The 27,840-nt window shown below is 40.5% G+C and overlaps 1 protein-coding gene across 30 annotated transcripts in view; it reads left to right on the top strand.

Annotated features, from left to right (window-relative positions):
• LOC113108876 (fibronectin-like) overlaps nucleotides 1-27,371 on the top strand; it is a 54,652-nt gene extending 27,281 nt beyond the window's left edge. For 17 of the 30 annotated variants that reach the window (XM_026272269.1, XM_026272280.1, XM_026272270.1 and 14 more), the window contains 37 exons: nucleotides 47-141; nucleotides 4,475-4,643; nucleotides 5,171-5,434; nucleotides 5,526-5,620; nucleotides 5,760-5,928; nucleotides 6,275-6,369; nucleotides 8,389-8,557; nucleotides 9,088-9,351; nucleotides 9,444-9,538; nucleotides 13,448-13,616; nucleotides 14,034-14,297; nucleotides 14,390-14,484; nucleotides 15,177-15,345; nucleotides 15,431-15,517; nucleotides 16,108-16,299; nucleotides 16,713-16,985; nucleotides 17,343-17,534; nucleotides 17,639-17,728; nucleotides 17,809-18,075; nucleotides 18,169-18,285; nucleotides 18,977-19,141; nucleotides 19,282-19,437; nucleotides 19,551-19,664; nucleotides 20,236-20,505; nucleotides 20,595-20,782; nucleotides 21,191-21,278; nucleotides 21,361-21,540; nucleotides 21,653-21,742; nucleotides 21,814-22,002; nucleotides 22,101-22,190; nucleotides 22,942-23,381; nucleotides 24,297-24,435; nucleotides 24,518-24,685; nucleotides 25,075-25,200; nucleotides 25,281-25,387; nucleotides 25,477-25,593; nucleotides 26,553-27,371. In XM_026272269.1, the coding sequence (XP_026128054.1) occupies nucleotides 47-141; nucleotides 4,475-4,643; nucleotides 5,171-5,434; nucleotides 5,526-5,620; nucleotides 5,760-5,928; nucleotides 6,275-6,369; nucleotides 8,389-8,557; nucleotides 9,088-9,351; nucleotides 9,444-9,538; nucleotides 13,448-13,616; nucleotides 14,034-14,297; nucleotides 14,390-14,484; nucleotides 15,177-15,345; nucleotides 15,431-15,517; nucleotides 16,108-16,299; nucleotides 16,713-16,985; nucleotides 17,343-17,534; nucleotides 17,639-17,728; nucleotides 17,809-18,075; nucleotides 18,169-18,285; nucleotides 18,977-19,141; nucleotides 19,282-19,437; nucleotides 19,551-19,664; nucleotides 20,236-20,505; nucleotides 20,595-20,782; nucleotides 21,191-21,278; nucleotides 21,361-21,540; nucleotides 21,653-21,742; nucleotides 21,814-22,002; nucleotides 22,101-22,190; nucleotides 22,942-23,381; nucleotides 24,297-24,435; nucleotides 24,518-24,685; nucleotides 25,075-25,200; nucleotides 25,281-25,387; nucleotides 25,477-25,593; nucleotides 26,553-26,621 (6,026 nt within the window). In that variant the 3' untranslated portion in view covers nucleotides 26,622-27,371. The remainder of the gene's footprint in view (nucleotides 1-46; nucleotides 142-4,474; nucleotides 4,644-5,170; nucleotides 5,435-5,525; nucleotides 5,621-5,759; nucleotides 5,929-6,274; nucleotides 6,370-8,388; nucleotides 8,558-9,087; nucleotides 9,352-9,443; nucleotides 9,539-13,447; nucleotides 13,617-14,033; nucleotides 14,298-14,389; nucleotides 14,485-15,176; nucleotides 15,346-15,430; nucleotides 15,518-16,107; nucleotides 16,300-16,712; nucleotides 16,986-17,342; nucleotides 17,535-17,638; nucleotides 17,729-17,808; nucleotides 18,076-18,168; nucleotides 18,286-18,976; nucleotides 19,142-19,281; nucleotides 19,438-19,550; nucleotides 19,665-20,235; nucleotides 20,506-20,594; nucleotides 20,783-21,190; nucleotides 21,279-21,360; nucleotides 21,541-21,652; nucleotides 21,743-21,813; nucleotides 22,003-22,100; nucleotides 22,191-22,941; nucleotides 23,382-24,296; nucleotides 24,436-24,517; nucleotides 24,686-25,074; nucleotides 25,201-25,280; nucleotides 25,388-25,476; nucleotides 25,594-26,552) is intronic. The other 13 variants (XM_026272275.1, XM_026272267.1, XM_026272256.1 and 10 more) reach the window with 12 other exon arrangements.
• The last annotated feature ends 469 nt before the right edge of the window (nucleotides 27,372-27,840 follow it).

Here is a 27,840-nt window from a genome sequence, read left to right as displayed (position 1 = left end):
GCTTAAAGAGTGCTAATGCAGTAGTCCTGTATTTTCTGGCTTTCAGTTCAGCCGATGGGAAAAGCTCCTGACTTCAGCACTGATGTCACAGACACCTCCATCATTGTCTCCTGGACCCCTGTGCCTAAAATTGGATACAAGGTACAGTTAAAACATGCCAGAGCCATTTTGGCACAGCTATAGACTAATTCAGAATGGATGTCACAGTTACGTCACTTACGTCATATAAGCTGCGCATATATAGTGGTTGAAGAAAAACAGTGTTGAACAAGCAGAGGTAAACGGGTAAAATCCATGAAATAAGAAAAAATATATATTTTGTGCCTTTTGATGTTAAAATCGGAATGCAAATTATTTTTGCAAAATACTGTTGTTAAAGACACCATTTGAAGCGAAACGCAGATGTTTAAATGCACATGCTATGGATGAAGACTGCTATGATTACTCTACTTTTAAAGCATACATTTGATTTAAACATTAGGTCTACATACATTAATATTAACATGCTGTTCATTGTGAGCTTGTTAATTCTGAGGGGGGGAAATGCCAGAAGAGTAGAGGGGAATAGAGAGAATGACGAGTGGTTCCTCTTCAGGAACTCGAGCTGCGTCGAAAACCCTACGGGGAATGCGTTTAGCGTGAACGACTCTGAATATCATGTGTAATCTGTCTTTATGGAAGAGCGTGACATCACGGGCGGGGTGACGTAAGCGACCAGAAAGCTATAAAAGCACATGCCGCGCAGCTGCGCTTTCCAGCGAGCACTGCTCTCAGTTTATTCCGCCCACGAGCGTAGCAGTACTGAAAGGCTTGCTACTCCTTCGGGCGTCTCTAAAACAGTTAGATCGGTTGCTGGGAATGGTGTCCTAAGTCAGGCTAGGATTTTACTGCCTCTGTTACACCAGAGGTCAGTCTCGAGAGACTGATTCCCTTAGTAGATTATTTAGCAGCATGTGAACGGCAATAAGGCTAGCGCATTCAGTTCGGCTCTTACCACCGAAATTCAATGGGGTTATTCCAACGTTGGTCGGACACGAGCAGGCTCTGGTTATGGAAAAAGAAGTGAATACTCTATTAGGGAGGAGGCCATTGAGGTGGTCCCTCCTCAAGACTGGGATCTGGGTCTTAACAGCCGGTATTTCACAAGTTCCAAGGAAGGATGGGGGGGTTGCGTCCGATCATAGATCTGCATCAGTAAAATGTTGAGGACTGGTTTGTCATGACCGATCTCATAGACGCATACTTGCATCTCTCCATCCTTCCACAACACAGAAAGTTTCGGAGGTTCGCTTTCAGGGGCAAAGTAAACGGATATCGAGTACTTCCTTTTGGCTTTGCACTCTCACCCTGCATACAAAATTATATCAACGATTGGTTGATTCTAACTCAATCAGAGCACATGGTGGCTCGACATCGAGATGTCGTTCTCGCTCACATGGGGGAGCAGGGTTTGGGACTGAACACCAGAAAAGTGTACATTCTCCAGTTCAGAGAACCACCTATCTAGGCATAGTGTGGGATTCGACCACGATGCAGGCACGTCCCCTTCTTGTATCGAGTCAATCCTCGTGTCAGTCAAGAGAGTTGAAGAAGCCAGTCACTCACTGTCAAACAATTTCAGAGATTGTTGGGTCTGATGGCAGCTGCGTCCAATGTGATACCTCTTGGCCTGCTGTACATGAGACCCCTACACTGATCGCTCAAGACCAAGGGATTTTCCCAGAGTGGTAATCTACTTCGAACTATCAAGGTCAAGTGGCAATGCCTCCGTGCCTTAGACACGTGGAAGAAAACTTGTTTTTTTGAATCAGGGCCCGGTGCTGGGAGCTCCTTGTTGCAGAAGATGTGTCCCTCACTGGCTGGGGTGCGGTCATGAGTGGCCACCCTGCCTGGGGTCTGTGGAGCGGTCGCCATCTGATATGGCATATCGATTGTCTAGAGATGCCAGCCATCTACCGGGCACTAAAATACTTCCTCCCAGACCTGAGGGGTCACCATGTGTTGGTGCGCACCGACGACACATCGGTGGTCTGTTATATCAACCACCAGGGAGGTTTGCGTTCGCGCCCCTTGTACAAGCTGGCACACCAGATCCTAGTGTGGTCCCAGGGCAAACTCCTCTCATTCAGAGCAGTGTATATTCCTGGGAAGCTAAATATGGGAGCAGACATACTGTCGAGGCAGGGGCCGAGGCCCGGGGAATGGAAACTTCAACCCGAAGTGGTGAAGCAGATATGGAGAATTTTTTTGGCAAAGCTCAAGTGGACCTCTTTGCGACTTGAGAGACATCGCAATGTCCCCTCTGGTTCTCTCTAGTTCATCCAGCTCCTCTGGGACTGGACACTATGGTACAGACCTGGCCGAGGCTTCGTTTGTACGCATATCCCCCTATTGCTCTGCTCCCGGGAGTTCTGGCGACAGTATGCCAGGACAGGGTCCGTCTGTTGTTAGTAGCCTCGTTCTGGCCAGGCCGAGTATGGTTCCCAGATCTGGTCTCGCTCCTCGATGGCTCTCCATGGGAGATACCGATCAGGACAGACTTACTCTCACAGACGCAGGGCACAATAATTCACCCTCGCCCGGAGTTGTGGAAGCTGTGGGTATGGCCCCTGAGGGGGACATCTCATAGCATCCACTCTCTCAACCGAGGTTGTTGAGACCATCCTCCAATCCAGAGCTCCCACAACGAGGAAAACTGTACATCCTGAGGTGGAAACTCTTCACCTCATGGTGCAGAGACCATCAGCTTGAACCAGCTAACTGCCCAGTTGGTACAATTCTGAAGTTTCTGCAAGCCAGATTCTCTGCAGGGTTGACCCACTCCACGCTGAAGGTTTACATGGCAGCCATTGTGGCCTACCATGTCCCTTTCGATGGTCAGTCTTTGTGAAGACACCCCCTAGTTACACGTTTCCTCCACAGTGTGCTGAGGGCGAGTGCTCCAGTACGGTCCTGTATCCCCCCCGCCTCCCCGGGACTTGGTTGTGGACTCTCTGAGGAGATTTGTAGATCTTCAGGCCCTCTTAATGGCCCCTACTTATCTCGACCTTGTGCCCGGCATGGCCAAAGCACTTCTAAAGTTCCCTGTCACACAACAACCGATAGTACTGCAGGCCTTCTGCCCTCCTCCCTTCCGGCAGTCTGACCAGAAGAAGTTAGTTGTATGTATCCACCTCGATCGCTGGAAACACATACGTCCACAGAGCTGTCCTGTGGAGAAAATCAGACCAATTGCTAGTGTGCTACGGTCCCCCCAAAAGGGGCTTTCCTGCATCTAAGCAGATTCTTAGCCATTGGATAGTTGTGGCTATCAACACCACCTACGAGTACTCTCGTCTCCCCCGCTGTTGAGAGCCAAGGCTCACTCCACACGGGGTATGGCGGCCTCCAGGGCCTTCTTAGCAGGTGCGTCCATGCTGGACATTTGGAACGCTGCGGGGTGATCCATGCCCTCCACATTCGCAAGGTTTTATGGCCTAGATTTGCCAGTTACTCCAGACGCTTCTGTTCGCTTGTCCTAAGCTGTGCTCTTCGGATACACACTAGGCAGGGATTTGGTAGTCTGGCAGCGTGGGCACATCGTTCCCCATAGCGTTTTTGATGCAGCTCGAGTTCCTAAAGAGGAACGTCTCTAGGTTACATATGTAACCATGGTTCCTCGAGGGAATGATACACTGTGTCTCGATGCCATACCCCCGGCACCCCTGCCTCCGCTTGCTGGTACTCGAAGCTGATGCCAGCTGCACGGCATGTGCTTTTATAGCTTCCTGGTCACTTGCATCACCCCGCCCGTAACGTCGCGTTCTTCCATAAGACAGATTACACATATTATTTGGAGTTGCTCATGCTAAACGCGTTCCCCATAATGTTTTCAACGCAGTGTCTCGTTCCCTCGAAGAACCCTGGTTACATACGTAACCAAGAGACATTTTTCCTTATTAGAATTGTGAGATATAATTTCTGAACTAGGAGAAAAAAAGTCAGAATTTTGAAATATAAAATCAAATTTACTTTTTTTGTTGTTGTTGTTCTTTTATTCCATGGCTCCATAAACTGCCACTTGAAAACCATCATTTTCACAAATAGGCTCCGCCCACAAAAAAAGTGTCATCCCTGTTTCGGATCTGTAAGACTATCCCACTATCTAACGCCAATTTTGTTGAATAATAGTGCTTATCGGTGGGTGACATGTTAAAGTAATATACAGAGAACATTTTGAATATGAAATCTAATCAATATAATATTTTTAAACCAAACTAGTTTGTACCCAATCCGTGTAATGTACATGCATCCTGAATGTTTACAAACCTATAATTGGTCTATAGGCAATCACTCTTGGTTTAATGGCCATTGTAATACACATGTAAAAGTACTCTTTAGAAACTGACTTTGGACATTCTTTTCTCTCACGTTCACACACATTCAGTCATGATTACTCAATACACAGTGTTTACTCACTAATTCTTCTCTGCAGTTGACCGTGAGGCCCAGTCAAGGTGGAGAAGCTCCAAGGGACACGATCTCAGAGTCTGGTAGTGTCCACATCTCAGGTCTAACTCCTGGAGTTGAGTACACCTACAGCGTCCAGCCGGTCATCAACGGTCATGAGGATGGCAACCCCATCATTCGGCGCGTGGTCACTCGTAAGTGTGAAGAAACAGCATTTCATTGAGCTTGTTGAAGATGTAGGAGTGTTGGTGGAGTTATACAGCTGTCTTATGACTATATGTCTACAGCTCTTTCTCTTTCTTCCACCACTTTGACTCTGGGTCGGTTTTAGAGATTTTTTTTTATCTCAAATCACTATTCGCCTCAGTTTTAAGTCAGTACACATGCTTTCCCAGTTTATGCATTTATTGTAATCAGAGCAGTGCTTGCTTTTTAATGTCTGCTGAGATATTAAATACAGAGCAATTATATAATACACATTGCTTTCTCAGTAATTTTCAATAAAGCATATGTTTCTGTTGTCAGCATTGATCCTAATTAGATTATTTTGGCAAACAGAACATAACAGCTCAATTTCACCTCACAAATTTGGTCAGTTTTGTGAAAAAATGACATTCTGCCAGATGGTACTCCCTCAGTCACTATGAGGTACTACAGGATCACACATGGAGAGTTGGGTAGGTGAATTGGATCTAATACAATATAATCTTTCTCTTCACAGAGCCCGACCCACCCACCGATATTGATTTCACTAACGTTACTGAAGACAGTGCTGTAATCATCTGGTCAACTCCTAGGGCTCAAGTCACAGGTTACAGACTTTTCCTGACTGTCCAGGGCTCAAACCCTGAACAGCTGCGTATTCCTGGCCGTATGTCACAGTACACACTCATCAACTTGCAGCCTGACACCGAGTACACTGCCACTCTGCATGCGGAAAAAGGCAATGTGCTCAGTGAGGGGTCCATCGCCTCCTTCACCACACGTGAGTTACTGATTTGTTTTATTTTTTATTATTCCAAATACATTTGCTTAAAGAGTGCTCATGCAATAGTCCTGTTTTTTCTGATTTTCAGTTCAGCCAATGGGAAATGCTCCTCACTTCAGCACTGATGTCACAGACACCTCCATCATTGTCTCCTGGACCCCTGTGCCTAAAATTGGATACAAGGTACCATTAAAACATCCCAGAGTAAATTCAGAATAGATATCACAGTTACTACATTTTGAAATTCTTTTCTCTCACGTTCACACACATTCAATCATGATTACCCAATACACAGTGTTTACTCACTAATTCTTCTCTGCAGTTGACCGTGAGGCCCAGTCAAGGTGGAGAAGCTCCAAGGGACACGATCTCAGAGTCTGGTAGTGTCCACATCTCAGGTCTAACTCCTGGAGTTGAGTACACCTACAGCGTCCAGCCGGTCATCAACGGTCATGAGCATGGCAACCCCATCATTCGACGCGTGGTCACTCGTAAGTTTGAAGAAACAGAATTTTATTGAGCTTATTGAAGATGTGGGATTGTCGGTGGAGTTGTACAGCTGTCTTATGACTATTTGTCTATAGCTCTTTCTCTTTCTTCCACCACTTTGACTCCGGGTAGGTCTTAAGAGTGTTTTTGAATCACATATCACTATTCACCTCAGTTTTGTGTTAATAGACGTGCTTTCTCAGTTTATGCTGTTATTGTAATCAGTGCAGTGCTTCTCAACTTCACTGCAGAAGCTTCTCCACCTTGGAGTTTGTTTTTGTTTTTTAATTCCAAATGAATTTGCTTAAAGAGTGCTAATGCAATAGTCCTGTATTTTCTGGTTTTCAGTTCAGCCAATGGGAAATGCTCCTGACTTCAGCACTGATGTCACAGACACCTCCATCATTGTCTCCTGGACCCCTGTGCCTAAAATTGGATACAAGGTACCATTAAAACAAGCCAGAGTTAATTCAGAATAGATATCACAGTTACGTCACTAGAAGCTGCGCGTATATAGTGGTTGAAGAAAAACGCTGGTGAACAAGTGAAGGTGAATGGGTAAGATCCATGGAATAAGAAAAAAAAATATGTTTTTGTGGCTTTTGATGTCAAGATCAGAATTCAATTCAATTCAAGTTTATTTGTATAGCGCTTTTACAATACAAATTGTTACAAAGCAACTTTACAGAAGATTATGTTTCTACAATATTTAGTCAAAGCTTATAAGTGGTGACTGTCAGTTTGTGCACGTATGACAGGATTTGTAGAAAAATGTATACAAGTCGTAGTCAGCCAGATGATATACATTATTAATATTATTAATTATTAATATATGATTCAGTCACACTTGTAGCAGTATTTGTTAGTTCTGTTGTTGATTCAGCGTTAGCATCATCTGGGGTCCTCTGAGGGCCAGCATCATCCCTTCTCAGGTGTTCTGGATCCAGACCGGAGCTTGTGTAATTCCTAGTTACCATGGGATATAAATCACCTGGCAAAACATAGAAACAAATAGAGACATCATTAGCATAGCTGCTGTTCCAACAAAGTAAAATTAATTATTTTAACCCAAGCTAAAGAATAAGAATGCACATTTGATCAGATACAACTATACTCACAGTTTAAGATACATTATTCAAATGCTTGGCGAAAGAGATGCGTTTTTAATCTAGATTTAAACAGAGAGAGTGTGTCTGGACCCCGAACATTATCAGGAAGGCTATTCCAGAGTTTGGGAGCAAAATGTGAAAAAGCTCTACCTCCTTTAGTGGACTTTGCTATCCTAGGAACTACCAAAAGTCCAGCGTTTTGTGACCTTAGGGAGCGTGATGGATTGTAGTGTGGTAGAAGGCTAGTTAGGTACGCAGGAGCTAAACCATTTAGGGCCTTATAGGTAAGTAATGATAATTTGTAACTGATATGGAACTTAATAGGTAGCCAGTGCAGAGACGGTAAAATTGGGGTAATATGATCATATTTTCTTGACCTTGTAAGGACCCTAGATGCTGCATTTTGGACTACCTGTAGCTTGTTTATTGAAGAAGCAGGACAACCACCTAGAAGTGCATTACAATAGTCCAGTCTAGAGGTCATGAATGCATGAGCTAGCTTTTCTGCATCAGAAACAGATAACATGTTTCGTAGCTTGGCAATGTTTCTAAGATGGAAAAATGCAGTTTTTGAATGCAAATAATTTTTATAGAATACTGTCATCAAAGACGCCATTTGAATGAAGCTAAACATAGACGTTTAAATGCAAATGCTATGGATGAAGACTGCTATGATTACTTTTAAGATATACATTTGATTTGAACAATAGGTCTACATAATATTCACATGCTGTTCAATGTGAGCTTGTCAATTCTGAGGGAAAAAAGCCAGAAGAGAAGAGGGGAAAAGAGAGAATGATGATTGGTTTTTCCTTATTAGAATTGTGATATATAATCTCTGAACTGTGAGAAAAAAGTCAGAATTTTGAAATATAAAATAAAATGTACCTTTTTTTTTGTTGTTCTTTTATTCCATGGCTCCATAAACTGACACTTGAAAACCATAATTTTCTGCCACCAGATAGGCTTCAACCACAAAAAAAGTGTCATCCCTGTTTTGAATCTGTAAGACTATCCCACTATCTAACACCAATTTTGTTGAATGTCTGTGCTTATTGCTGGGTGACAAGCTCTAGTAATATACACAGAACATTCTGAATATGACATCTAATCAATATAATACTTTTAATCCAAACTATTTTGTACTGTCTCCGTGTAATGTACGTGCATCCTGAATTTTTACAAACCTATAATTGGTCTATAGGCAATCACTCTTGGTTTAATGGCCGTTGTAATACACATGTGAAAGTACTCTTTAGAAACTGACTTTTGACATTCTTTTCTCTCACGTTCACACACATTCAGTCATGATTACTCAATACACAGTGTTTACTCACTAATTCTTCTCTGCAGTTGACCGTGAGGCCCAGTCAAGGTGGAGAAGCTCCAAGGGACACGATCTCAGAGTCTGGTAGTGTCCACATCTCAGGTCTAACTCCTGGAGTTGAGTACACCTACAGCGTCCAGCCGGTCATCAACGGTCATGAGCATGGCAACCCCATCATTCGACGTGTGGTCACTCGTAAGTGGGAAGAAACAGCATTTTATTGAGCTTATTGAAGATGTAGGAGTGTTGGTGGAGTTATACAGCTGTCTTATCACTATTTGTCTACAGCTCTTTATCTTTCTTCCACCACTTTGACTCCAGGTCGGTCTTAGAGAGTTTTTGAATCACAAATCACTATTCACCTCAGTTTTATGTCAGTACACATGCTTTCCCAGTTTATGCAGTTATTGTTATCAGTGCAGTGCTTGCTTTAAATGTCTATTGGGATATTGAATACAGAGCATTTACTTAATACACATTGCTTTCTCAGTAATTTTCAATAAAGCATATGTTTCTGTGGTCATAATTGATCCTAATTAGATTATTTTGGTAAACCGAACATAAGAGCTCAATTTCATCTCACAAATTTGGTCAGTTTTATGAAAAAATGACATTCTGCCAGATGGTACCCCCTCAGTCACTATATGGTACTACAGGATCACACACGAAGAGTTAGGTTGGGTAGGTGAATTGGATCTAATACAATATAATCTTTCTCTTCACAGAGCCCGACCCACCCACCGATATTGATTTCACTAACGTTACTGAAGACAGTGCTGTAATCATCTGGTCAGCTCCTAGGGCTCAAGTCACAGGTTACAGACTTTTCCTGACTGTCCAGGGCTCAAACCCTAAACAGCTGCGTATTCCTGGCCGTACGTCACAGTACACACTCATCAACCTGCAGCCTGACACCGAGTACACTGTCACTCTGCATGCGGAAAAAGGCAATGTGCTCAGTGAGGGGTCCATCGCCTCCTTCACCACACGTGAGTTAATGATTTTGTGTTATTTTTTATTATTCTAAATACATTTGCTTAAATAGTTCTAATACAATAGTCCTGTATTTTCTGGCTTTCAGTTCAGCCAATGGGAATTGCTCCTGACTTCAGCACTGATGTCACAGACACCGCCATCATTGTCTCCTGGACCCCTGTGCCTAAAATTGGATACAAGGTACCGTTAAAACATGCCAGAGTCAATTCAGAATAGATATCACAGTTACGTCACTTGAAGCTGCGCGTATATAGTGGTTGTAGAAAAATGCTGGTGAACAACTGGAGATAAATGGGTAAAATCCATGGAATGAGAAAATCATATGTTTTTGTGGCTTTTGATGTCAAGATCGAATTGTAAATAATTTTTTAATAGAATACTGTCATCAAAGACGCCATTTGAAGCTAAACGCAGATGTTTAAATGCACATGATATGGATGAAAACTGCTATGATTACTCTACTTTTAAAGCATACATTTGATTTAAACAATAGGTCTACATTAGGGCTGGGATAAACGATTATTTTTTAAATGATTAATCTAGCGATTATTTTTCGATGCATCGATTAATCTAACGATCAATTTTTTCAGACCAATTCGATTTCGATTATCTCCCCATTAATTGACTATTAACAATTTATACATGTTGATTTACATATCTGAATGTGAATGAAAAAAAAAACATGAATTCCTTAACATTGCAATATATGTTATGTAAACTTTAGGGCTTTAAGCTAATACAGAGAGTGCTTTTCCAAAAAAATTTAAAAATTAAAATTAACACTGGGAGCCAGCAGCCTGTCATGGAGAAAAAAATAAAATCTCCGCGTTCCGCCCTTTTTCTATCGTGTCTAATGATTTTGGGGGAAGTCGTGGCCTAATGGTTAGAGGGTTGGACTCCCAATCGAAGGGTTGTGGGTTCTAGTCTCGGGCTGGACGGAATTGTGGGTGGGGAGAGTGCATGTACAGTTCTCTCTCCACCTTCAATACCACGACTTAGGTGCCCTTGAGCAAGGCATCGAACCCCAAACGTCTCCCCGGGCGCCGCAGCATAAATGGCTGCCCACTGCTCCGGGTGTGTGCTCACAGTGTGTGTGTGTGTTTTCACTGCTCTGTGTGTGTGCATTTCGGATGGGTTAAATGCAGAGCACAAATTCTGAGTATGGGTCACCATACTTGGCTGAATGTCACTTCACTTTTGGTTTTGGTTTGATTTTGCACGAGAGAGAGAGCGAGAGAGAGCGAGAGAGAGAGAGAGAGAGAGAGAGAGAGCAAGACAGCGCTCGTGTAGTTTGAAGACTGTGAGTGTGCGCGCGCAGCCGGGGCTCTCTCTCGTACGCACCCCGTCATTCTATTCTACATCACTCACCGATCAAATAAGGCTTTGACAGCTGCCAAAAAAAAAGATCAATGCAGAAAACCCCCTGGATTGGTTATATAACGGCGGACAGAATGTTGATCTGGCCATCGCGTATATTCAGCGCACATAAGGTAAACGTTTTGCCATAGACAGTAAAAGAAATGGACACAGCGACCCCATTGGAACTCAATTGAGACAAGTGAAGCCCATTTTTAGCGTTTTTTAGCACTTCCGTTTCTGACGCGCAGACTCAAACGAAGCTTGACGACGTCCGCAACCTGTCTGACAGATGTAAATCTTCTAGTAGCTGTGCGTGCAAACTGCCATCGTTAATCTTGCAGAGACGGCGAGCTTGAGCGGGGAGTTCTTTGGCGTGAGTGAGTAGGAGTAAGTATTCTGATTAATTATTATATATAGTATTTTAAAATGTAACGCCAGTACGCCATATTAAGTTAATTACCTGCGAGCTTCTCCTCCTGTCTGTACGGTAATGCAGAGTGGTTATGACGCAATCGTTAGCCTATTTTTACAAAAACTGTTTCTACGGGGCTATAATGTAACATAGAAGGTAATGGAGCCCTTTATACATTGTCGTGTATCTTTAGAAATAAATAATAGACAAACGGAGTCTTTAAACGCCTCAGATGTAAAGGTATTTGCTGTCAAATGACGGCAAAATGAATGGGAGTCAATGGGAATGCTAACGCAAGTGAAGTTCTGCTACAAGATGGCAGCGCGCGGCCGACTTCAACTTCCGGTCGACATCCTTGCCGCCTGCGTTTTGCAAACGTTTTTTTAGAGAAATAAAAACCGGTCGACGAATCAATGCGCATATTTTGCGTCTACGTATTTTTTGCGTCGACATCATCAATGACCTCGACGCGTTGTCCCAGCTCTAGTCTACATAATATTCACATGCTGTTCATAGGTGATGCATTGTATTAGCCCTAAAGTTACAGCGTGAAATATTATTTGAACCCTACTTTTCAAATTTTTACATATTTATTTTATTCACAATTCAGAATTATTATTTTTTTTTTTTTTTTTGCAAATGCATGTTATATATCCTAATTCAGACTTTATTACTAGACTTGACTCAAAAATAGTGAGTTTGTCATTTCTGAGGGAAAACAAGCCAGAAGAGAAGAGGGAAAAGAGAGAATGATTTTATTTCTTTTAATTTTGATGATTATAACTGACAATTAAAAATTTGAATATTACTTAAGACCAGGGCCCGCCAACCCCCCAAATGCGGGTGAATTTTGCTTGTGGCGGGTAACACAGTGATACGTATAAGTTTAGCACAAATATATTTTCACTCGGGAGCACTCTGACTCTGACTGAGGCCTTCAGAGTTTCACTTTCCGTCAAGCAATCTGTGATATTTCTCAGTTCATATCAGTGGATACGCATCGCACCTGTATTTGATGTACCGTAAACTCTGGTGTGAAGGTACACAAATCGCCGTCGCTTTCTCTCACGCATGCAGAGACCAAGAGACCAAGAGAGAAAGAGAGAAAGAGAGAAAGAGAGAAAGAGAGAGAGAGAGAGAGAGAGAGAGTAAATTGACGCGATACATTTAAATAAAATTCTTTCTTGTATTTTCCTGTCAAAATAACAGCGTTCCTATGGAAGTCTTTAGCTTTTAAGAACAGACAGGTTTTCCGGTAGTGTTAATACGCAAACGGCAATCTCATTGGCTGGCGCTCACCTATTATCGTCACTATTTTGATTTCAGCAAATCAGTTTAAGCGAACGCACAAAACCTGATTAATATTCATGAATCCAGCAGCTCATTAATTCTTAGTAATCCTTAGTATGTTTTATAGTTCTTATTATTAGAATTCGTATCATTATTATCCTATCAGTATTTTTGTTAGTTTTTTCCCCAAATTTATTTTGTCAGAAAGAATCAGTCTGGCGAGTAAACTAAAGTATTTACTAGCCAATGGCGATTCAATTGCCAAGGTGTCCGTAGAGGGTTGCAACCTAACCAGTAGTCATTATTAGGGCCTAAGCACAAAAATGACACAAACTGAAATGTGTTCTTTATGATGAGAGGATCGTTCCCCTCAAATTTTAATGAAGATAAAAGCAACTTTGTCCGAACCATGGCATTTTTCATGAGGTTCCGAGACTGTCCTACTTTCCATTGCAACTTGTAACAAAGAATTTCCCAGTTTGGTTCAATAAAGTAATTCTTGCAGGTGTTTTGAGTTAATTAGCTGATTACAGTTTGGCACCAGGTGTCTTCAATATTGAATCTTTACACAATATTCAAATTTTCTGAGATACTGAATTTGGGATTTTCCTTAGTTGTCAGTAATAATCATCAGAATTAAAAGAAATAAACATTTGAATTATATCTGTGTGTAATGAATGTATATAATAATATACAATACAATATATAATATACAATATAATTTCACTTTTTCAATGGAATTAGTGAAATCAATTTTTTGATGAAATTTTAATTATATGACCAGCACCTGTACTGCCACTTGAAACCTAACTGTTTTATACGGTATCCGTGTAAAGTAAGCGCATCCTGAATGTTTATAAACCTATAATTTGTATTTAGCCAATCACTCTTAGTTTAACGGCCATTGTACTACACATATTAAAGTACACTTTAGAAACTGACTTTGGACATTCTTTTCTCTCACGTTCACACACATTCAGTCATGATTACTCAATACACAGTGTTTACTCACTAATTCTTCTCTGCAGTTGACCGTGAGGCCCAGTCAAGGTGGAGAAGCTCCAAGGGACACGATCTCAGAGTCTGGTAGTGTCCACATCTCAGGTCTAACTCCTGGAGTTGAGTACACCTACAGCGTCCAGCCGGTCATCAACGGTCATGAGCAAGGCAACCCCATCATTCGACACGTGGTCACTCGTAAGTGTGAAGAAACAGCATTTTATTGAGCTTATTGAAGATGTAGGAGTGTTGGTGGAGTTATACAGCTGTCTTATGACTATTTGTCTACAGCTCTTTCTCTTTCTTCCACCACATTGACTCCGTGTCGGGCTTAGATATTTTGAATCACAAATCTATTCTCTATTCTCCTCAGTTTTAAGTTAGTACACATGCTTTCCCAGTTTATGCAGTTATTGTTATCAGTGCAGTGCTTGCTTTAAATGTCTATTGAGATTTTGAATATAAAGAACAGAGATATTACTTAATACACATTGCTTCCTCAGTGGCATTCTGGCAAATGGTAACCCCTCAGTCACTATGAGGTACTACAGGATCACACATGGAGAGTTGGATAGGTGAATTGGATCTAATATAATATAATCTTTCTCTTCACAGAGCCCGACCCACCCACCGATATTGATTTCACTCACGTTACTGAAGACAGTGCTGTAATCATCTGGTCAGCTCCTAGGGCTCAAGTCACAGGTTACAGACTTTTCCTGACTGTCCAGGGCTCAAACCCTAAACAGCTGCGTATTCCTGGCCGTATGTCACAGTACACACTCATCAACCTGCAGCCTGACACCGAGTACACTGTCACTCTGCATGCGGAAAAAGGCAATGTGCTCAGTGAGGGGTCCATCGCCTCCTTCACCACACGTGAGTTACTGATTTTGTTTTATTTTTTAATATTCTAAATACATTTGCTTAAATAGTTCTAATACAATAGTCCTATATTTTCTGATTTTCAGTTCAGCCGCTGGGAATTGCTCCTCACTTCAGCACTGATGTCAAAGACACCTCCATCATTGTCTCCTGGACCCCTGTGCCTAAAATTGGATACAAGGTACCATTAAAACATGCCAGAGTAAATTCAGAATAGATGTCACAGTTACGTCACTTGAAGCTGCGCGTATATGGTGGTTGAAGAAAAACGCTGGTGAAAAACTGGAGGTAAATGGTTAAAATCCATGGAATAAGAGAAAAAAATATTTTTGTGGCTTTTGATGTCAAGATCAGAATGCAGACCAGACGTTTAAATGCACATGCTATGGATGAAAACTGCTATGATTTCTATACTTTTAAAGCATACATTTGATTTAAACATTAGGTATACATAATATTCACATGCTGTTAATAGGGGATGTATTGTATTAGCCCTACAGTTACAGCATTAAATATTACTGTTAACATTTTTATATAACATTATTTTATTCACAATTAAGATTTTTTTTTTTTTTTTTTGTAAATGCAAGTTTATATATCCTAATTAGGACTTTAATACTTGACTTCTTTTATTTCATGGCTCCATAAACTGCCACTATTTTGTACCGTATCCGTGTAATGTACGTGCATCCTGAATGATTACAAACCTATGATTGGTCTATTGGCAATCACTCTTGGTTTAATGGCCATTGTAAGACACATGTAAAAGTACTCTTTAGAAACCGACTTTGGACATTCTTTTCTCTCACGTTCACACACATTCAGTCATGATTACTCAATACACAGTGTTTACTCACGAATTCTTCTCTGCAGTTGACCGTGAGGCCCAGTCAAGGTGGAGAAGCTCCAAGGGACACGATCTCAGAGTCTGGTAGTGTCCACATCTCAGGTCTAACTCCTGGAGTTGAGTACACCTACAGCGTCCAGCCGGTCATCAACGGTCATGAGCATGGCAACCCCATTATTCGACGCGTGGTCACTCGTAAGTGTGAAGAAACAGCATTTTATTGAGCTTATTGAAGATGTGGGATTGTCGGTGGAGTTGTCTTATGACTATCTGTCTACAGCTCTTTCTCCACCCACGGATCTAAACTTGCAGTCCAACCCGAACACTGGAGAGCTGATGGTTCAATGGAACGATGCTAAAATCCCAGGTTAGTACCATATGTGGTAAGGATGGTGTTAGTTGTAGCTAGGCAGGCAGTGTAAAAAAAATAAATAAAATAAAACTCTGAAGTCTCTTAAAGATTTCAACACAGGAAAAAATAAAGTACAAACAAATAAAAGGGAAAAAAAAACAATAAAAAAATAATATTAACATAAAGAACATCAAACCCGATGGCTACTGGCCCAACAGTCACCCTCTGCTCCCTTTCGGTCCAAACAATTAGACTATTTATAGTTGAGGCTCTTCCCCTCAAATTCAAACATACCAATGGCAAGGCTATATTTGTTTTACTCTGTTGCTATTTCATCAACATAAATTGATTTGTGAGAGAATCATTCTCTTATGGTGATCTTTATCAATAAAATCAATCTTCCAAATGCATAAATTCCAATGTTCCAGAAACTGCATACAAACTATTAAAGGTTCCATGAAAAGTCATGGAATTTATTTTGGTCTAAAATAAAATGCAGGAACACTGTATAATGAAAATATATCCTTTCTCAAATGAGCTCACATGTTCACTACACAAATGAACTGCTTGATTTTCCCTTGGTGACACTTGTTCTTTTCCCTCAGACATCACGGGTCACAGGGTGACCTGCACTCCCACCAAAGGGCAACAAGGGAACTCTATAGAGGAGTTTGTGAAGGCAGGACAGAACTCGTGCACGTTAGAGAATCTGAGTCCAGGAGTGGAGTACAATGTCAGCGTGTTTACTGTGAAGGATGACATGGAGAGTGTTCCTGTCTCCACCACTTTGACTCCGGGTAGGTCTTAGAGATCACTTTTCAACTCCGTTTCATGTCAGTAACTATGCATAAACTGGGAAAGCATGTGTATTGTAATCAGTGTAGTGCTTGATTTTAATGTCTGTTGAGATATTAAATATAGAGAGCAGAGAAATTACTTAATACACATTGCTTTCTCAGTCATTTTCAATAAAGCACATTTTTCTGTTGCCAGCATTAATCCTAATCAGATGATTTTGGCAAACAGAACATAAGAGCTCAATTTCATCTCAGTTTTGTAAATTTTCATCACACTCCTCTCCATGGTTTAGTATTCACAATATGAACCATGAAGGCTTTGTTTTCTGATCAGATGACTTACCTCACTTTCTGTGTTACTTTCTGTGTTGTGTCTATGTCTGTGTTGGGTCTCTGGCACCTTTCTCCTCCAGATGTGCCCAAAATAACTGACCTTAGCTTCATCAACATCACTGACTCCACTATCGGCCTCAGCTGGAGTCCTCTTAACCACACCGCCGTTACCGGCTACCGCATCACTGTCTTGGCTGCTGGGGACAGTGTCCCAATCTTTGTTGAATTTGTGGAGCCCACATCAGGCGTTTATACTGTGCATGGTCTGGAGCCCGGTATTGATTATGACATTACCGTCACCACAGTCACAGAAAATGGAGAGAGCGAACCCATCACCATCACCCAGCAAACAGGTAAGAGTTTGTGTGTGGGTGTGGCTAACTATACTTGTGAACAATGTCTCCAGGACATAGAAATCTGACAAGAGATAAGTCTTTGTGGAGGACTTCTTCAAATATTTTTTTTTTTAAATGAATCTGTTTTTAAATTGAATGTATTCATCCTGTGATGGCAAAGCAAAATTTTCATCAGCCAATAATATTATATGATTTCCTAATATAATTTATGGTACTAGTTTATACTCTGTCACGGTCATCCTATGTCACGGTTTTCCTATGGGTATGTTGCTTCCATCCAAAAATAATGTGATAAAACACAGCAGCTTTTGAGTGGAAATGAAAAATCATGGCCTTCCTTCCGGTCTCTTTTAGCTGTCCCAGCTCCATCTGGCCTGTCATTCGGAGAAGTGACTGCAGACACTATGCTGGTGACCTGGAAAGCCCCTCATGTGCCCAAATCCTCTGATATCAAGCGCTACATCATCCACTATCATCCGATCGATGACGATGATGACACCATTGAGCGCACTGTAGATGGAAAGACAAACTACATTGTTCTTCGCCGTACGTGACTTATGAAAGAATTGTCCCTTATTTGTTTGCGCAGCTCTGTCTTCAGTATCTGTAGTGAATACTCATTAGTAAAGAGACTCCCTGTGTGATTTTAGATCTTGTGCCCAACACTGAGTACATGGTGAGAGTGATTTGTGTCTATGAAGAGAGAGAGAGCTCACCTGCCGTTGGCACTCAGAGAACAGGTGAGTTTGTTGGCTAAAACTGTTAAATAAGAGATTTGTTTCATTGGTGGATTAAGTCATGTATAATTTTTACTTCACAGTCCTCGATGCACCTGTCGGCCTGCAGTTCTCAGATGTTGGCACCAACTCCTTCACCGTACGCTGGCAGGCTCCTCAGGCCGTTATCTCAGGATACCGTATCCGCTACCAAAAGACCAGTGGGGGGCGTGCTAAAGATGAGAGACTGCCCCCATCGAGGAGCCATTTCACCCTCACAGGTCTGACCCAGGAGACTGAATACAGGATCAGCGTTTACGCCGTCAGCGGATCCCGCGAGAGTCTGCCTGTAACTGGAACTCAGTCTACCAGTATGCTGCTACCCTCTGACTTTTGATTTCTCATTGCAGCTCACTTCAGATCTTAATAGTACTAATTGTCTCTCATCACTGTTTCTCTGTTAGTCTCTGATGCCCCCACTGACTTGGAAGTCATCTCCTCAACGCCAACCAGCATCACTGTTCGCTGGGACGCCCCCTCTGTCACTGTGAGGTACTACAGGATCACACACGGAGAGTCAGGTAGCTGATTTGGATCATACTGAATGGTGTTGATAAGCTTATGTCACTTAGGTTTGGCATGAAAAAATTCAGTCTGATTTCCACATGCGATGTTTCTGTTTAAAATACTGCATAAAAATGGCAGATGGACAGCAAGAAAATGCAGATTGACTCTGACAATGGAATAGAAAATAGTTTTAGAAAAGCATGAATTCCCTGGTTACTCCGAGATAGTGCTACACAAGTTGACATTTCTGACATCCGCTTGTCACAAAGAAAAGAAGTCAAATAGTATTTAAATGTTTTCTAACAGCAGTTCAGATTTTTGTATTTACTACGATGTTCATAAAATGACACAAAATTACAATAAATTGTGAAAAATGTAACCCTCCCTCAAAATCAGGTCCCCGTGCATTTGCTCTTACCATGTATTCACAATAATCTTTAATGTAATTGTGTCAAAATACATTTACAATGAATACATTTTAAATTAATATTATGTATTATCAGTGGGCCATCTTTATTTGAAGTGCAATGGAAAGGAATTAGATCTTCTCTGTATAAAAAATGCAAATGATTGTCATTCCTTTAAAATGTAAATGTTTATGGCACCCTTTTTTTTTCCAAAGAATATTCGTCTTTTTTTATGAATTGATGTTCATTTTACCATAGTTTGTTTGCTGACCAAATTGTTTGAATTTTTCACTTCCAGGAAGTATTGATGCTCCTCAGGAATTTACTGTTCCTGGCTCTCAGTCTACTGCCACTATTGATGGCCTCCGTCCAGGCACTGATTACACCATCACTGTATACGCTGTGACCGGCAGAGGGGACAGCCCTGCGTCCAGCACCCCCATCCACGTTATACACAGAACAGGTAAACCGATGCGTCTGAGAGTGTCTGTCAGGTCTGATTTGACAGACTTTTTAAATGATTTCAAAAGACAGGGTGGCGTAGAAATTTCACCGTTAAGAGCAAAAAGGTATAAATAATGGGCTTTGTTTCTTTAAACCTAGATATCGAGTCTCCATCAGGGATGCAGGTGACTGATGTGAAGGACAACACTATTACCGTACGCTGGAGCCCAGCAGTGGGTCCTATCTCAGGATATCGTGTCACAGGAAAACCACTAAATGGACAGGGACCTACTTTCTCCGAAGTGGTTGCTCCAGGTAATGCTTATCATTCTCAATAAAACAATTGTGTTGTACCTACTCTTGAAATGATGGAGGCTATGCTGTCAGAGTGAGAGTTAAATAGGTGTGTTTTTCACATGTAACTGCAGACCAGACTGAAATGACATTCTCTGGCCTGATGCCGACAGCGGAGTACACTGTCAGTGTGTATGCTTTGGGACAGGACGGAGAGAGCCCCCCTCTGGTCGAAAATGTAGTCACAAGTAGGTGTAAAAACTTGCTTTATACATATATATATATAAAACATGTAATGTTTTCAGATATTTGTGTATATTTAATGCAATTAAATGAAAATATGTTATGGTTTAATTTTATATTAAATGTAATTAGTTCTTTTTTGATTTGCTTAATATTATTTTTTTTATATAATATCAAATAACACATTACCGTTAAAATTATAATAATAGTACTTTACATGTGCTTTAATGTGAACACATCAAGATTACTTCTTTAAAGCATGACAGAACCTTATTTAAACAATGATTTATCATTTGATATTATTACAAAGTGTTCTTAAATGTTTCAAGAAAGTTAACAAGTGCCCATTAATTTCATTATTCATTTGCAAGTAAAGGTTAAAAATTATATACATTTAAGTTTTAAGGAGTACTGCAGTGCAAGTGCACATTCAATACAATTCTTTTTCACAAAGGACGTTAAAGACTTATGAACATTTCACTGTTAATCCATCATATTATCAAATATTTCAGATGTAATGAAATCCGGATTAATTGAAACCGATTCATTCATAGTTTCAAATATTTATTTTTCTAGCGGTGGACAAACCCAAAGACCTATCCTTCACTGATGTGGACTCAACCTCCATGCGCATCTCCTGGGAGAGTCCCGATGGGGTGGTCTCCTCTTACAGAGTGCTGTACTACAGTCCAGAGGAGGGTGAGAGAGAGCTGTTCCCTGCCCCACGTGGAGAGGACGAGTCTGCAGTGCTTCACGGCCTCAGACCCGGCACAGAATACACTGTTAAAGTCATTGCACTGCATGACCGGACCCCCAGCACTCCACTGGTGGGCACTCAAACAACAGGTATTACTTCGGACAGCTACTCTTCTACTATTAACATTAATATATACAAATCTGGTCATTTTTCTTTAATGTTCCCTTTCTCCCTGTAGCTATTCCTGGACCCACAAGTCTGCACTTCTCCCAGGTGGGTCCAACATCCTTCACCGTCTCCTGGTCGTCTTCTGACGTCAGGCTGACAGGTTACCGTGTGGCCATCACCCCCAAGAGCAAAAATGGACCCACTAAAGAGGACAACATCTCCCCGGACTCGAAGGAGTTCCACGCCACAGGACTCATGGTGAATAATCATCTCACGCTTGCAGAAGTCCATTCTCTCAAAACCTTAACCTAACTGATATTAGACGTAATGTAGAACAAAATACTCTCATGCTTTTAATGCCAAAAAGTGCTTAAAACAGCTCTGAGGGGTTTCATGGGGAGAAAAAAATCAAAACAGCTGTTCCTTAGGTTTTGAGGCATTTATTTCTTGATTTAAGCTGTGGTTGTTGGTTACTGTTAGTAAGAGAGCAATGCTAATCTCAGTCTGGCAAACCTCACATGGTACGTCTACCTTGTCATTTTGGTCAGTGGCTAGATCAAAGATTAAAGCCTGTGCCAGATTTTTTCAGAAAATGATATGGTGTTTTGTAAAGCACATTTTCAAGGCTTTTGCTTCATTTTTTTCCCCCTGTATGTGTGTTTGTAGCCTGGCACTAATTATGAAGTGGAGGTTTACGGAGTGAAGAACTCCCTCACTAGCCGTCGTGTCAAAGGAGAAATCTCAACACCTGACAGTAAGCCACCTTCCATAAACATCACAAAATCAGACCCGCATTCTGCGCTGGCCAAAACTCAATCTAGATCTCATTTTCCCAGACATCAGTCCACCTCGACGTGTCCGTATATCCAATGTGAAGGACTCCTCCATCACTCTGACCTGGCGCTCTAAGACCGAGGCCATCTCTGGCTTCCTGGTAGAGGCCACACCCACCATACGGGGTCATAACCCTATCCAGAGAACCATTGAGCCGGATTCACGCACCTACACCATTACTGGTATAAAAAAATATAGCCATATTATCTTGTTTTACAGGCTGCAGCATATACCGGGTAAATATTTGCTGTGAAAACTGAGATTGATTTGATCATATGATTCTGCATTCTATAGGTCTGGAACCAGGAACCCTTTATAAAATCAATCTCTATACTCTGAATGGAAGCTCACGTAGTGAGCCTTTCACCCTTACAGCTGCTACAGGTATGATACGATACGATATGATACGGTACATAACATAACATAATGTAATAAACATTTAATATTTTTTTCAGCGAAACCAGTTATCAGCCCACCTACAAACCTCCATTTCACCTCTCTGACTCCTTCTTCGATCTCCTTCACCTGGGAGCGTTCACGAAGCACTGTCACTGGATACTATGTGACTTATGAAGAGGCTGGAGACATCCCTAAAGAGCTGACCCCTCGACCTCAGGCTGGCAGGACCTTCGCTTCCATCTCTGGTACAGCTCTTTCTCAGTTTATAGCTTTCATAATGTTGTGCCTCTCCTTAATTATGTTAATAGTTTTTTATTAACGTTTTTGTGGTCTATACATGTAGGATTGAAACCGGGCACTGAGTACGTTATCAAGATTGTGGCATTAAATAATGCTCAGAGAAGCATTCCACTGATCGGAAAGGCAAAAACTCGTAAGTACACCTTTGTTAAGCTTTCTCTTACACTACAGTTTAAAAGTTTGGGGTCAGTAAGTTTTTTTTCTTTACTTTTAAGTCACTAATACTCACCAAGGTTGCTTTCATTTGATCAAAAATGCATTACAAATGCTAATATTGTGATATGTACAATTTAAAATGACTATTTTAACTGATTTGTATCTTAAGATATTTTAGAATATATTTTATTCCTGTGATACAAAGTAGAATTTTCAGCAGTCATTATTCCAAGCTTCAGTGTCTCATGATCCTTCAAAAATCATTCTAATGTGGTGATTTTCTGCTCAAGAAACACTTATTATCAGTGTTGAAATATTAGTAGTTTAAAGCGTTTTTTGATAAACAGAGTATTCAAAAGAACAACTAGTGTTTGAAATATTTGGTAACATTATATGTTTGGTGACACTTTTGATAATGCATCCTTACTGAAACAATATATTCAAGTAGTTTTTGGGTATTATTTGTACTAAAACTGTTATTACAATACATTTTATGACAATATTTTATGAAGCAATCAATACATATTGCATAGCAAGGCTTGTGATATGTATTATAATATTAAATGGTATGTGCTGCTCCTTTTTGAATCACTTTCATTTAGAATAAATAAATGAATGGTTTATATAATCAAAGCAAAATGAATTAAATGTGCTTTACATTGCCCTCTTCTGGCAAAATATGATATTGCATTACTCATTTGCTTGCCCCAACATAATTTTCCTGCTAGAACTGGAAATTCACCAGCTGACCTCCCAGTTTCCTGAACCCAGCCGACCCCGACAAGACATCCTGGATGTGCCAGAAGACAACCACGTGCATATGGTGGGGCCAAACAGACTCGACACACTGGGGCAGCAAGGCAAACACATCTACACTGAGTATCAGAGCTACAACCTGGGCAATAAAGCCCAGCAGCTTCATCCCCCAAGCCACCGCGAGCCCCTGGTCTACATCCCTCTGCCGGGAGCAGATGGCCAGAGAGTGCCAGTGGTGCAGGTGAGCGGCGGGCCTGAACCTGGCTTCCCCTTCGCTGGCCTTTACAATGAGACAAACCTGCCCCAGGAGGCTCAGACCCAGACCACAATCATGTGGCAGCCTGTGCCGCACACCTCAGAGTACGTGGTGTCATGCAACCCCATTACAGAGATCAGTGAGAAGATTTTACAGGTGAGTAAACAATCCAATCTGAAACGATTGAAAAAATATATAATTATTCACAATTAACTGCATATATCAATATATGATTAAAGAAAAACATCTAAAACATTACTGTACATTACTGTGTCAGAAAATAACTGAATAGACAGAATTACTGAATAGACATAAAAAAAATTATTTTAGCCATGTGCATAAGAGCATTTCATGGTAAATTATTAAATTCAGTAACTTTTAATAATTTAATAAATAATGTATTATAAAATAAATAATTAAACTAAAGTATTTTATATATAAACTACTGTTTAATAGTTAAGGGAATATATATTTTCATATATTTTAAAAAGCAATTTAATATGCTGATCTGGCACTCAATAAATATTATTATTGCTATTATTATTATTATTATCATCAATCTCAACAGTGAACCGCTGCTTAATTCTTTGGGAAACATAATACATTTTTATTTATTTATTTATTGATAACTTGGAATTTCAAAGTTTTTTTTTTTTTTATAGAATTTTTTAATAACATTATAAATGTCTTATAAACTGCATAAACATTATAAACTGCATCCTTGCTGAATATAAATAAAAACTTATTTAATAAGAAAATTACTTATTCCAAACTTTTGAAAAGTAGTGTTTATCAACATTTGCTGAGGCAAGCCCCTAAATCAAGAGAATTTAATGAATTACTGTACTGTTATTATTGTGGTAGAAACTGTAAATTAAAAAATAAAAACACATTTATATATAGCAACCCTTATTTATAGATAATTATGCTGAAACAAACCCACATGCACAAAACCTAACACTTCAAATATAAAAACTAAGTTTAAATGTACCTGTTTGGTCCTATATAATGCAGTTTGGTGCAGTAGTAGTATATTATCAGTGATTAATACATACACTCTCTCCCCTTCAGATGCGTCTGCCTGGTACGTCCACTAGCGCTACACTGATCGGTCTCACCTCTGGTGCCTCCTATAATGTTCTTGTGGAGTCTGTCAGCGGAGACCAAAAACAGAAAGTCCTGGAAGATGTTGTGACTGTCGGAAACAGTGGTAAATAATCCCTAAACCAAACAAATGTGTAACAGCATTTCAGAAGTTTCCTTGCTCATTGCCGACTCCTCATATGCTTTAGTTCCAGGGGCTGGAGTGGTTCCCACAGGCAGGGATGTGTGCTACGACACGTTCACCGCCACCTACCATGAGGTGGACGAGGAGTGGGAGCGCATGTCCGAGACAGGCTTTAAACTCTGGTGCAAGTGCCTTGGTCTCGGCAGTGGTCATTTCAGATGTGATTCATCCAGTGAGTGAATGAGCTGTGCCGCTACATGCTAAACACCACACCTCACTCTAGCATGGGTGACCGTTTGCCAATTACAAATGTTATGTTTTATATTTCATGCAGTTCTTAGTACAGTAAAACACTCCATACTGTTGCTCATGCTAGTTTTTCCTGACATGTTTGTGGAGGTCATCAAACATGACAGCCATAGATGAGGTGGCTCATGTCTCAGATTTGTATTGTCAGCCTTTAACCAGACGATATTAAACTCTGGGACCGGCTTATTATGTGCAATAACCACTGTATGAATGTGTGTGTGAAGGATGAAATCACTGGAAACTCTCAAATGTATTTCTCCGGACACTTTTGAGGCTTTGTATACTAACCAACAGCCACCTTTGAATCTACAGAATGGTGTCATGATAATGGCCACAACTACCGAATTGGTGAGAAGTGGGACCGTCGGGCTGAGAACGGTCACATGATGAGCTGCACCTGTCTGGGCAGCGGGAAAGGAGAGTTCAAGTGTGAACCCCGTAAGCAGAGTTTTTCAACCGAGTCTAACCAACTTTCAATATCTAATGGTTGGTTGATTGACATTCATTCTCTGATGTAGATGAATCCACCTGTTATGATGAGGGGAAGCTCTACCAGGTGGGAAACCAGTGGCAGAAGGAGTATCTCGGAGCAATTTGCACATGTACCTGCTATGGAGGACAACAGGTAACACTAGGTTTTATGTCGTCTCTATTTTCCAGTGTATTTACACATTAATGAGTTTCTACATGATTAAACCCCTGCTGTCTCTCCAGGGCTGGCGCTGCGAGAACTGTCGTCGTCCTGGGGTTGAAGTTGATGCAGACCTCGTTCAGCCTCCAGTGCGCTCTGATGCTTACGACCGCTACAGAGAGAACGCCCTTCGCAAACTGGTGAGTCTTTTATAGATGTGACGGACAAAGGCTTTGAAAACAAATAATGGAAGGTCAGATTTGCGTATAATTATAGAGAATATTGTGTATAATAATATAATAATTTTTTTCAAGGCTGCATTATTTTTACTTATTTTTTAAATAAAAACAGTAAAACAGAAATATTGTGACATATTTTTTTCATTTTAAAATAACTGCTTTTATCTTAATATATTTTCAAATGTAATTATTCCTATAATGCAAAGCTGAATTTTCAGCATCATTCTAATATGCTGAGTTGCTGTTCACACCCAGAATGATAACTTAAAGATATAGTGATAATAGTATTTGCGTCTACACCAGTGAATGAGATCCTCAGTTTATTCTAAGCGTTTATTCTAAGTCTGCCACTTTAAATTCTCACACTCATTATAGCAGGGTTGATTCTGATTGGGTTTAAATATATATATATATATATATCCTTCATCAGCTGGAAAAATAAAATGTTTTGAAAGTGATTCCAACTATATTGTTTCTCTATGCCTTTATCTTTATAGATGTGGTGTGGGCTCTTCTATTCTTTAATATTGAGAATTATTTTTAGAACCTTTGTGTGAACGGCCCTTTATAATAGAAAGTTCATTACATTATCAATTACATTTATTCATTTAGCAAACACTTAAATCCAGAGCTACTTACAGTGCATTTAGGCTATACATTTTTTATTTATTTTTTTACCATTACTGTATGTGTGTTCCCAGGGAATTGAACCCACAACCTTTTGCGCTGCTAATGAAATGCTCTACCACTGAGCCACAGAAAAAGATAGCATTTATTCTAAACACATCACAGTTAGATAAATGACATGTACTGTATTTAATAAAGTTGATAGGGTGACTTAATTGCATACTGACTTTCAGCATTTGGAAATGTTTCAGATTTTGTTATAAAACAAACACGTTTTTACTTTCTCCTTACAGAACATTCAATGTCCAATCGAGTGCCTGAGACCAGACCTCTTAGCAGATGCTCAGAGCCCTCTAGAATAAATGTCTATCAATTTTGCCCAGTAATGGAGAGGACATGGCCTCCAGAGACTGTATCTAGCTCCCTCAGTGCCTCTCTGTCCTTATCTTCACTCACACTGCAAACTCTGTCCTGCTGCTTCCACCTGTGATGTCACGCCCAGAGACAAAACTTCTCACTCTTCTGATTGGTCGAGTCAGCAGCCAGTCTCCCTCTGCACAGTGGATGGAAGGACACCATCTGTCTACACCGAGATTCCACTGATTTGAAGCTTGGCTGTCGACATCATTTCCACATCCTCTGGAAGCTCAAATCAGTGGAACATCAGCAGAGAATCAACACATCTTGCCTTTGTGTTTTTCAGTATTATTGTCTATTGTCTGGTCATGTTTTTTTTAAATGATTTTGTGACATTTTGTGTATTTTTGCCAGTGATCCAAACGTTTATTGGTGTTCTTTTCTAAAACAAGCACTGTCTTACAATGAAAACCTTTGTGCCTTGTAGGCATCCTTTTTGAATGATGTAATATTCACCCCTCCCTAATCTGATTGGTTGGTTGATCTGTGGCCTTTGTGTCCGTCAGGAGATAAAGGAAAAGCACTGTGTTAATGAAGAAGTGAACTTTTTCTTTTCTTTTATTTATCCCTTTTATGTATGTTTTGATGGAATGCAGATTATGGGTGTATACTGTTTTTATGTTTGTGTTTTAGGTGCCAAAGTCTTAACTACTGTGGACAAAAATACTTTTTAATAAATTCTTTTTTTTACAATGTTTGTGATTCAAGGCCTATTTGTCAGAAGCTTCCATGACACTAAAGCAGCATTCATCTGTGTGTTGTTGTTATTTTTTGTGGTTTTAATAAGGATAACCGATATCAGCATGCACATTTTTTGTAAAATGTTTTAAGGTGACATTTTTGTTTATCAAAGCAAGTGGCATTTGTGTATGTGCCTTTAAATGCAAATTAGCTGCTGCCTCCGCCCCCTTTCTAGGTGAGGGTGGAGTCTTTACAGCTTGAGCTTCAGGTAGACTGTAAACAACAAATCTCACACAGCCAAAATTATTGATGAAATATGCAGACAGTGATTGTTTTCAGGATAAAACTAACAACACCGCTCTGCTCTCTGTGAGTGCAGTCAGAGACAACGGTTTCTTTAGCCACATTAGCTGTACAGCATGCCAAAGAGCACATCTGGAAATGCGATTTGGAAACATTGAGAAAATATGAGGTGATTCTGAC

The sequence above is a fragment of the Carassius auratus genome, chromosome 9 (assembly GCF_003368295.1).
Source record: "Carassius auratus strain Wakin chromosome 9, ASM336829v1, whole genome shotgun sequence".
Classification (NCBI taxonomy): domain Eukaryota; kingdom Metazoa; phylum Chordata; class Actinopteri; order Cypriniformes; family Cyprinidae; genus Carassius; species Carassius auratus.
This window is presented reverse-complemented; position numbering and strand designations above follow the sequence as displayed.